The following is a 12,345-nucleotide window of genomic DNA, read 5'->3' as shown; positions in this document are numbered from 1 at the left end:
ACATTTTCGGAAAGGAAAAATTGGAGTTATAGCAGATATTAAACGAGCTTTTTTACAAATTGCTGTACACCCTAAAGATAGAGACTACCTGAGATTTCTCTGGTGGCACGATATTAATACTGGAACGGTTCAAGAATTCAGACATACTCGTGTAGTGTTTGGTGTTACGAGCAGTCCATTTCTGTTGGGTGCTGTTATTGAACATCATTTGGATCAAGCATTGCAGAGTTGTCATTTCGGGAAGGAAGACTTAGCTTATACAGAAGATACTATTTTAAAATTACGAGGTTCCTTTTATGTGGACAATTGTGCCACCAGTGTAGACAATCACAAAAATCTCCATAAATTTATAAGAGAATCGCGTGCAGTTATGGCTGAAGCAGGTTTTGACCTTAGAGGGTGGGAGTATTCAGTCCCTCAAAGGGTTGATGAGGACATTAGCCCTACTTCAGTTTTAGGACTCAGTTGGAATCCTCAAGCCGATACATTTACAGTTAATTTTGACATTGAAGATGTTGAGCTCAAGACAGTTTCGAAACGTGTGATATTATCTGTAGCACACCGTATATTTGATCCTATAGGTTTTACTTGTCCCGTGACTCTTCTACCAAAATTGTTACTTCAGCAGACTTGGGCAGAGGGGCTCGGATGGGATGAGCAAGTTAGTGAAGAAATAAGAACACAGTTTTAAACTGGGTACGAGAATTGCCGATGTTGAAAGACGTAAGGATACCCAGAAGTTTCATGGGCTGGGATTATGAATCCAATGAACTTAACTCTATGAGCATTCACGTGTTCTGTGATGCTAGCAAAGTGGCATATGCATCAGCAGTTTTCATGAGGGTTGACACAAGGAGAGGTGTTAGCGTACAATTGATTGAGGCAAAGGCACAAGTGGCTCCAAAGAATAGTACAATTCCTCGGCTAGAATTGCTTGCTGTGATGGTGGGAGCAAGGCTAGCAACCAGGATTCGCGAACATTTGAATTTAAAAGATAACTCCATTATCTTTTGGACTGATTCTTCTACGGTGCTGACTTGGATTCGACGAGAAGGAGTTTGATCGAGAAATAAAAGACTCGCTGCTAATATCCTTTTGACTATATTCTCAAGAACATGTACAGAACACAGTAAAAAACATGACAATCTTCATACTTTTTCTGCGCGGGATGACAGTAATATAGCACAGCATAGAACAAGCAAAATACTGCACAGGCTATTGCCCGGAAAACAGAGTAAACAATATTGCCAGGTGCCAACTCACATAATATCTAACATCCTCCCACCTGAGTTGGCATATCAAACAATAATAGTTTCTTAGGTAATTTTATCTCTCTCCCACTACGTGTGGTACAAGGTTTGGTTTCAGTGGGAGGGAGAATGTCTTTCTGATGTTTCTTTTTGGTTTGTGGTTTAGGTAATAAACTCTTCATTGCTTCACCCTCCACTGCAGTCACCTCCAATGGATACAATCTCTGGACAGGACGAAGTAGTTCACCATGGCAAGTTTTCAGACGTACCAATCTTGTCACTTGATCCTTACCTGGAAGAATCTCAGTTACACAACCCAATGGCCAATTATATCTTTTCATATTGTCAAAACCAATCAACACAATATCTCCTACCCTAACAGACCCACATGCTCTGTTTATGGCCTTTTGCGTTAACTGTCCAAGATACTCATTCCTGAAACGATGCCTGATATCTTGTCTCAACTTCTGACAGTAACGGAGACGATTGTTGAGCATTAAAGAATCCACATGGTCACAATCAGGTACACCCGTCTCCCTGATTTCTTGTAAGAACATAGCAGGTGTTAGAGGAACTAATTCTGTCTCACTTTCATACATGTAGGTAAGTGGGCGTGAATTAATTATGGCTTCACAGTCACAGAGCATTGTTGTCATTTGTTCGTAGTACAAAACTGATTTTCCGAGTGTTCTTTTCAACAGACCCTTCAGGACACGAACCAATCTCTCCCAAAAACCACCCCACCAGGCTGCACTGGGTGGAATGAACTTCCACTGGATTCGCTGAGCTGTGGAATATTCTTCAACTTTCTTCCAATCGAGTGTCATAAATGTATTCTCAGTTCCTCTGAAATTGGTACCATTATCACTGTAGATTACAGAGGGTCTGCCTCTCCTTGACACGAATCGTCTAAAAGCCTGGATAAAAATCCCAGTTGATAGAGAAGTAACCAACTCTAAGTGAATGGCTCTATATACTGCACATGTAAAAAGGCATATCCATGCCTTTTTGCCATTTTAAGATAAACAGGTCCTGCAAAGTCCACACCTGTTACTTCAAATACATTAGCATCTCTAACTCGATCAGCTGGCAATGGTGCTGGAAGAGCTTGGATTGGTTTGGCTGCGTGTCTCCTGCAAGTAACACATTTTGAGAGCACTGAACGTACAACTCTTCTACCACGAAGGATCCAGAAGTTCTCTCTTAAAATACTTAGTAATATGTTTACACCTGCATGACATGCATTCTTGTGCCAATACATTATCAGCAATTTAACGACTGGATGTTGTGCTGGAAGAACTATGGGAAGCCTGAAATTTTCAGTATCTTCTCTGGCAATAATTTTGGTTTTCAAACGAATAATCTTGTCCTTGCCCTCATATATGCACAAAGAGGAAAGGGATTTGTCATTCTTTCCTCGGAATGCTTCTTGTTGTATTAGTCTTAATACTGCATTTTCTGCTTCCTGAAGTTCGCGAACACCAAGATCTCCAGATCTATGATTCTTCGAATTTCTACTATTATACAAAAATCTTTTGATCCATCCAATGAGTCTAATCACTTGGTTATAGTTACAGAAATATCTGTAATACCATCTAGACTCAGCATCTTGAGCTTTCATACTAAGCATCGTTGATGAAGGTAGCACGTTCCTTCTTTCTCTGTCAATTTCCTCCTTGTTGATAAGAAACTCCATCGGTGGCCACTCACACGGATCTCCTTTCAACCAATGAGGTCCCTCCCACCATAACAACTGCCTTGCATCACAACCTCTTGAAGGAAAATCAGCTGGATTCATTTCACTGGGTACATATTTCCATGCACTGGGATCAGACAGTTTTCTAATTTCTTTAACTCTGTTCCCAACAAATACTCCCCAAACTCCTTCTCGTCGAATCCAAGTCAGCACCGTAGAATTGAGTTGAGTTGAGTTGGTGTTTTAAGTCCACTTTATGCACAGTAAGGCTAATCGGGACTGGACCTACAGTTTAAAGTGGGATCCGAACCACTTGTGCCTCCACCGGGTATCGAACCCGGGACCCCTTGATTACAAGGCTCAGCACCGTAGAAGAATCAGTCCAAAAGATAATGGAGTTATCTTTTAAATTCAAATGTTCGCGAATCCTGGTTGCTAGCCTTGCTCCCACCATCACAGCAAGCAATTCTAGCCGAGGAATTGTACTATTCTTTGGAGCCACTTGTGCCTTTGCCTCAATCAATTGTACGCTAACACCTCTCCTTGTGTCAACCCTCATGAAAACTGCTGATGCATATGCCACTTTGCTAGCATCACAGAACACGTGAATGCTCATAGAGTTAAGTTCATTGGATTCATAATCCCAGCCCATGAAACTTCTGGGTATCCTTACGTCTTTCAACATCGGCAATTCTCGTACCCAGTTTAAAACTGTGTTCTTATTTCTTCACTAACTTGCTCATCCCATCCGAGCCCCTCTGCCCAAGTCTGCTGAAGTAACAATTTTGGTAGAAGAGTCACGGGACAAGTAAAACCTATAGGATCAAATATACGGTGTGCTACAGATAATATCACACGTTTCGAAACTGTCTTGAGCTCAACATCTTCAATGTCAAAATTAACTGTAAATGTATCGGCTTGAGGATTCCAACTGAGTCCTAAAACTGAAGTAGGGCTAATGTCCTCATCAACCCTTTGAGGGACTGAATACTCCCACCCTCTAAGGTCAAAACCTGCTTCAGCCATAACTGCACGCGATTCTCTTATAAATTTATGGAGATTTTTGTGATTGTCTACACTGGTGGCACAATTGTCCACATAAAAGGAACCTCGTAATTTTAAAATAGTATCTTCTGTATAAGCTAAGTCTTCCTTCCCGAAATGACAACTCTGCAATGCTTGATCCAAATGATGTTCAATAACAGCACCCAACAGAAATGGACTGCTCGTAACACCAAACACTACACGAGTATGTCTGAATTCTTGAACCGTTCCAGTATTAATATCGTGCCACCAGAGAAATCTCAGGTAGTCTCTATCTTTAGGGTGTACAGCAATTTGTAAAAAAGCTCGTTTAATATCTGCTATAACTCCAATTTTTCCTTTCCGAAAATGTAGTAAAATATCAGCAATAAGAGCAATCAAGTTGGGTCCAGGTTCTAAACATTGGTTCAAAGACGGTTGTCCTTTTACTTTAGCAGAAGCGTCAAACACTGGTCTAATTTTTGTCGTGTTACTGCTCTCTTTCACTACATGTCGATGGGGGTAAGTAATGGCCAAAATTCTCTGTTTCATCCTCTGGAACCACCTCAATGACTCCCTCGGACAACCATTCTTGTAGCACTCCATCGTAACTCTGCAACAGATGTTCTTGTTTCAACTTCTGTGTAGTTGACCAAAGTCGTTTCTCTGCTAGATCTTTATTGGTGGGGAGAGGCGAACAATCTTCCTTCCATGGTAACTGTACTTCATATCTTCCTTCAGCATTGAATGTCAGTGTCTGTAAAAATTGTTCTTTGACAGCCCGTGTGTGTTCTGTACATGTTCTTGAGAATATAGTCAAAAGGATATTAGCAGCGAGTCTTTTATTTCTCGATCCAACATTTATTGGACTGTTTTAGACCAGTTTAATTTTAAGTAAGTATTTATGCCATATATTAATGTGTTTACTTGTCTTTTGGGTTTATTTTAGTTCTTTTATTTATTTTTATATTTTTAGTTCATTATTTTAAACTTTATTTACAATATTTATTAAAATTTCAGTAACCACCAAACGTCTCTAATTCCCTTATTTTCGTATTTTTCAAATTGATATGTATTCTGCATTCCTAAGGGTTCTTCAAGTTCGCGTTTCGTTTTTTGCATGCAAATAATCTCAATTTTCAAAATATCGAGTATTTTTATTTTGTTCGCTTTCGCTTGAGTTACACGCGATATGGCGGAGAAATCTTGACTAGCGTAGTCCATGATTCACGGATAGCCCCACGAACCATTCATAAATAGCCCCACGAACCATTCACGGATAGCCCGACGAACCATTCATAAATAGCCCCACGAACCATTGATGGATAGCCCCACATACCATTCACGGATAGCCCCACATACCATTCACGGATAGCCCCACATACCATTCACGGATAGCCCCAAGAACCATTCATAAATAGCCTTCGAGATACTGGGCGAAAGAGGGGGTTATAACCCCCATCAACCTCACATTGAGCACGCCACTGATCCTGTACACATCAAGTTGTCGCAAGTTCGTAATCAGTAATGATGAACAGTAACTCATGTTTATTTACGTTCTAGAACTGTTACACAGTTAAAAAACCGCGTATTTGGAAACACTGACCGGTTGTTACGTCATGAAACGCTCGCAAATATTTGGTTCACGTAGTAGACAGACATCAAGGGAACAACTTTCGTGCATCGGAGTGACATTAATGTCGAAAATTACATGATTTACCGGCAAAAGAATTTCAACGAGGTGTAGAATTATTTTTATAAACATACATGCACCAACGGAAGATAAAGATGATAATACTAAAGATGATTTTTATACAGAGTTAGAACAGGTCTTTGATAAATTTTCTCAGTATGATATGAAAATTCTGTTAGGTGACTGTAATGCACAGATTGGCAAAGAAGAGACATTTAAACCCACGATTGGTAAAGAAAATCTTCATGAATTAAGTAATAATAATGGTATAAGATTGATTACTTTGCAACCTCAAAGAATTTAATTGTGAAAAGTACCACTTTTAAACATAAAGATATTAATAAATATACCTGGTCTTTTCCAGATAGTAAAACCCATAATCAGATAGATCATATTCTCATTGATAAGAGAAGACATACTAGTATAATTGACGTTCGTACACATAGAGGTGCTGACTGTGCCAGTGACCATTATTTAGTAATTGCTAAATTAAGAGAAAGACTCGCAGTGATAAATCATAAGCAACAAAATCTAAAAGTTCTAAAATTTGATACAGGAAAGTAAATAAGAACTGGGAGCACATATGTAATGCAATAGAATCAGCAGCTAAAGAAAGTATAGGATACCATAAACCGAGAAAAAGTAAGCCATGGTTTGATAATGAATGTCATAATCTAATAGAAATAAGAAATCAGGCTAGACTTAGGTGGTTAAATAACTCTGATGATACAAATCTAAACAATTATAATAGAATAAAGCGAGAAGTTAACCGCACGTTTTGAAGTAAAAAAACAGATTACTTGAAAAGCAAAATTAAAGAAATTGAAACAAACAGCAAAAATAAAAATATCAGAGATTTATATAAAGGTGTAAATGAGTTTAGAAAGGGGTGGCAACCTAAAGTAAACTTGATAAAAGATAAAGACGGTAATTTTCTAGCTGACCCAAGCGATATTCTAAATAGATGGAAGAACTACTTTAATGACCTTTTAAATATCCATGAAGGAGATAAATCAGAAGTAAATGAAGTCCACACAGCAGAACCTTTAGTTCCAGAACCTAACTTGATTGAAGTTAAAGATGCTATTAAAAGGCTAAAGAATAACAAAGCACCTGGCATTGATTTAATACCAGCTGAGTTAATTAAATATGGTGGAAATTCATTAAGATGTCAAATTCATAAATTAATTTGTTTAATATGGAATAAAGAAGAAATCCCTCAACAGTGGAAAGAATCCATAATTGTTCCTGTGTTTAAAAAAGGTGATAAAATGAACTGCAATAATTACCGTGGAATTTCTCTACTCTCAACAACATACAAAATATTGTCTAACATTCTTTTAACAAGACTAACCCCATATGCTAATGAAATTATAGGTGATTATCAATGTGGATTTAAACGTAACAGATCAACTACAGATCAAATTTTTCACATCAGACAGACACTTGAAAAAAAGTGGGAATATAATCAAAATGTCCATCAGCTATTCATTGATTTCAAAAAAAGCATATGATTCGGTCAAAAGAGATAAATTATATAATATATTAGTAGAGTTTGGAATACCTAAGAAGCTTGTTAGTATGATAAAAATATGCACCAGTGAAACAGAAAGTAAAATTCGTATGGGTATTAATATGTCTGACAAATTTACAATTCATGATGGGTTAAAACAAGGAGATGCATTATCTCCATTGCTCTTTAATTTTGCCTTAGAATATGCTGTTAGGAAGGTAAAAGAAACTAAAGAAGGACTAAAATTAAATGGTGTGACTCAGTTGTTAGCATATGCAGATGATGTAGACTTACTGGGGGATGATGTGAATACAATTAAGAATAATGCTAAAATATTTTTCAAAACTGCTAAAGAGATAGGTTTGGAAGTTAACAAAGAGAAAACTAAATATATGCTTACAGGCCGAAACCAAGTGTTAGGTAATAATCAAAATCTAATTATTAATAACAACTCGTTTGAACCAGTTTCCAAATTCAAATACTTAGGAGTAATATTAACAAATGAAAATTATATTAAAGAGGAAATGAAAAGTAGGCTTAATTCAGGAAATGCATGTTACTTCTCTCTTCATAAACTTTTGTCTTCTCATTTAATATCTAAGAAACTAAAAGTTAAAATATACAAAACAGTAATTTTGCCTGTAGTATTATATGGATGTGAAACTTGGTCCCTTACATTGAAAGAGGAACATAAATTGAGAGTATTTGAAAATAAGATCCTTAGGAAAATATCTGGACCTAAAAGGGATGAGGAGACAGGTGAGTGGAGAAGGTTACATAATTTGTATTCATGTCCAGATATTATTAGAATAATTAAATCAAGAAGACTTAGGTGGGCAGGCCATGTGGCACAAATGGGAGAGGAAAGAGGAGTTTATGGTAGTCTTGTTGGGAAACCTGATGGTAAGAGACCTGTAGGAAGGCCAAGACGAACATGGAGGGTCAAGGTTGAGATGGACCTAAGGGAAATCGGTAGGGATGGAAAAGAGTATATAGAACTTGCTGAAGATAGGGAAAGATGGAAGGCCTGTGTTGCTGCAGCCATGAACCTTCGGCTTTAAGAAGGCTAGAGAGTTAGTTAGTTAGTTAGAAAACAAACTTCCAAGACCTTCCTAAAGTATAAATAGACCCATTTCGGTAAGTACTTTCTCCTGTAAAATTGAAGAACTACGTTTTGAGGATACGAAAATTTTACCCAATATATTGTACAGTACACTGAAACGTAAATCATATATTGCATTAAACTTGTTAAATATTACTACTAATGTTACATAACCTGTTATTGAACCTACTCACTGCACAAGTGAAAAAATATAATAAGTGCACTTCCAATATTATAAGATAATTAAGTAAGTAGCCTATTACAAATAATTATAAGATAATATCATCAAACTTATTCACCTTCGTAACTGTCTGCCATAGTACATTCAACATAATATGAAACTGTCTGTTCTTTGCAGATGTATGACTGACATTTGTGCCTTTGCTGGCACAAACTGACCATTGATGAGTGAGAGGGGTGGCTAATGACTCCTCCTCCTTGGACAAGGCAGAGCATGTGCATGGAGGGACACATGAAACGAGATTGGTGACGTAAATAGCATAGGCCTGGTTTAAAAGACAGCTCTTCCGGGTTACTGACACCTACCAGAAATCTTATTGAAGAATGAAAAGGAAATGAGGGGGTAAAAGTGATTAATGGAAGGAAAAACTTCCTGTTATGACAGTAAAAAAAAAAAACCTTTTAATAAGTAACTCTCGTGTGATTGCTCTCAATGTTTGGTAGTATAGTTCATTTATTTTATTTCTTGTATAGTGGGGTGGCATTTATGATGACTGATCAATTAATTTATTCAATCTTCTTAATCATACAATGTGATAGGTACAATATTTGTAACAGTAGTTGGTGGTGGTGTGTGCATGCATGTAGGCATAACTTAAGGGGGGCAAGGCAGGCACTCCAGCCCCAAATATTTCAGTTTATTAAAATCTGTGGTTAAGAAAATTTGGTTAACAGTTTCATGCATCGGAGACACATTTCTTCAATTTTACACAAGAAACTACTTACGGAAATGAGTTTCTCCAAGGTTTACAACCTTCGTCGATATATATTCTTCCTAAAACTTCAACGTACAATGCAGCAGAATAAATAATCACTTTTCATGTAATAATATTGCGCATTTTGTGAAAATCGACAACATCATGCCGTTGTTTCCAAGATGTACCTGCAGATGGCTCTAGCGTCGGAAGTCACGCGATCTCGCTAGTGGAATCAGGGTTTCCAAATGCGCGATTTTTTTCGAGAAACGCGCATTCTTTTCTTCTTCGAGAAACGCGCGGTTTTTTGTCGAGAAAGGAAAATGGTTTTTCGATGAATTTAGGGGTGAAATGGGTGCTAATGGAACCTAACCTAACAGGCCTAACCTAACCTTGTGTGAATGGTTCGTGGGGCTACCCGTGGATGGTTTTTGGGGCTACCCATGGATGGTTTTTGGGGCTAACGTCAATGGTTTGTGGGGCTACCCGTGGATGGTTCTTGGGGCTAACGTCAATGCTTTGTGGGGCTACCCGTGGATGGTTTTTGGGGCTAACGTCAATGGTTTGTGGGGCTATCCGATTTAAATGTGTCTCCGATGTATGAAACTGTTAATGAAAGGATAATTTAAAAAACCCAATAATTCGTGGAACATAGGAATTTTCATGCACAATAGAGTTGGAAACACTGATATTCGAAAACAAAAGAAGCGTTATTATTCGCAAAGCAAGCGATATCGCACCGTGAGGTGCTTTCCGTAGCATTCAGGAAAATGGCTTGGTACTAGTTTACTATCCTTTGGACACATTTATTTATTTTTACAGAAGAAATTACTTACCGTAATAAGTTCCTGTAGCATTGTCGAACATCGGGAAGGTGTTTTGTGTGATTTGGGAATGTTTCATAGCTGAAATTCATGTTGTTCGTTGAAAATTAATTCTCCGACGTAGAATAGCTAGCCCCACGAACCATTGGCACGTGGATAGGTTAGTTCTGTTAGGTTAGGAAACATAGTTAAAATTTGGTGTCGTGTTAGTATCAGGATCTAGAAATTGGAAATAATTGCGAACCATTGGCGCGTGGTTAGGTTAGTTCTGTTAGGTTAGGAAACATAGTTCAAATTTCATCAGAACAACGTTGATACACCTTCAGGAATGTTCCGCAAAGCAGATACGTAAGTATGAATGTCAAAAATTGATGAAACGAAAAAATTAGAGGTGTCCGAAGGATAGTAAATTTTTACCGTAATTTTTAAATATTTTTTTCAAACGTAACAGTTTTTCAGCAAAATAGTGTTGGACTGGGTGGAATGCGAAACTTTTCCATTCTCCCCGCCCCCAAGTTAGGCCAGCGTGTGTGTAAGCAAGCAGCGATGATTCCCCAAAGAACTAAAAATCTGCCATCAGAAAAGGGGACGCAGTAAACACGGGGGAGGGGCACTCCCAATCCTCTTGCTTATACTGCCCTGCATTACTCGTAACGTAACCATTTCTGCAAAGTTAAATGAAAATCATTCGTAATTAATTCGTTGTGTGCTAAAATAAACAACTTACTGTTTGTTCCTAGCCTTTTGCCTCTTCTGTAATAATAATAGCCTGCAGCATTCAATAAATTAAAGAACTTCTGAAAGTTGTCCTCGCCTTCGATGTAACCTCTATATTCTGTTTCTGTCGCTTCACATTCCAGCAGTTGTTGCTCTACAAGTCTTGTAAGAACGTCTTTATTATTTCTTAGGTCTGTATCTTCTGTCATATTTACACTCTCGCGCTAAATTGCATAAATACTGTACGATTACAAGACCGAAAATGTTGTATGCTGCTACACCATTGCTCCAAAGAACACTTATGCTCACTAAAGAATTTCTTATCAAATATGGCTGGTTGCTGCTATGACATTCTTATGCTCCTTCTTTTGCATTCTTCCTATAATACGTATCACACTTATTGACATATTCTTTATTTAGTTCACTGAACTATTTAACATGCCTGTATATAAATGCTTATGTATGCTTTGGAAAATTATTTCTGAACATTTTCCAATGAATGAAGTCGTGCTATACCACAGACAATACTCAGTACTCAGCAGTGTGCGTAATATTTATATCCAGTACGATTTGAAGTGTAACCAGTAGCTTTTCCATCTGTGGCCGATTTTCCCAGCCCTGGCCCAAAACCATGGTAACGGTTGAAGTTTTTGCTTGCGATGACGTGTAACCGGCCAATTGAATCCATCACTTCAATGTAAAGTCACGTGAAATGACAAAACGACAGTGTTGCAGTATGCAGATATTAAACACCAGAACAAGAACAATGTCTAGATGAGGATGTGTACTACAGGCTGTGGAAAAGGAGACACGATAGCCACTAACGCCGTTAATCGGTTGGGCGGGAACTTTACGTCACATACCATCAAGAAGTAATAGGATCTGAGCTGATTATGTCCTTTGCGATTAGTCCACTCAGAATTAGTTCACTTCATCAAATGATCTACTAAATCTCATCAATTTACATTGTCGAGTTCATTATTTGTGTTCTTTTTGGTTTAGGTTCAACATCTTCTCCGAAGAGAAAATTATGCTCATTTCTTTGTTTTCCTTGACCCTGGATGTACAGGGTGTGTTATGTACAGTGTACACCGGGGCCGGCGCTAGTAATTTTGCCGCCATGGGCGGTGGCGGCAGATGCCGCTTCCTCTCGAAAGCCCCCCCCCCCACCCTCTTCCCGTCTTTACGCAGCAACGGGAAATTGAAAATTAATATATTCCTAAGTAAAACATCAAACTATAAAATAAATAATGAGACTTGTTACGCTATTTCAATACTATTAACCAAAAAAGGATATCTCGCTCGACCACAGTTAAACTTTAAAAAATGCGACACTAATTTTATATTAAACTTATTATATTTTATGAAAACTCTCTCTTTCTCTTAAACGTATCTTAAATGTAACTAGTATTAGGAAAGAAATGAAGGCTTGACTTCATATGTTTACCGTTGTAGGTCTGTGGTTACAGATTGTGGCAACACTGGCGGAGAGCGGAGCGCAAGGAATATAGGCGCCTGTGAGAATGAAATATTACTACATGCCAAGTTTGCGTGAAAGCGAAGTTGAACAGTATTACATTTCATGTTAGGCA

The 12,345-nt window shown here is 38.0% G+C and overlaps 1 protein-coding gene across 1 annotated transcript in view; it reads right to left on the bottom strand.

Annotated features, from left to right (window-relative positions):
• Window positions 1-11,045, bottom strand: part of LOC145996595 (uncharacterized) — a 30,212-nt gene extending 19,167 nt beyond the window's left edge. The window contains exon 1 of the mRNA XM_083133152.1: window positions 10,764-11,045. Within this exon, the coding sequence (XP_082989278.1) occupies window positions 10,764-10,962 (199 nt within the window). The 5' untranslated portion in view covers window positions 10,963-11,045. The remainder of the gene's footprint in view (window positions 1-10,763) is intronic.
• Window positions 11,046-12,345: the final 1,300 nt, after the last annotated feature.

This window comes from Lepisma saccharinum, chromosome 12, assembly GCF_977018435.1.
Source record: "Lepisma saccharinum chromosome 12, izLepSacc3.1, whole genome shotgun sequence".
NCBI classification, from domain to species: domain Eukaryota; kingdom Metazoa; phylum Arthropoda; class Insecta; order Zygentoma; family Lepismatidae; genus Lepisma; species Lepisma saccharinum.
The sequence above is the reverse complement of the archived record's forward strand: the minus strand, read 5'-3'. Positions and strand labels throughout refer to the sequence as shown.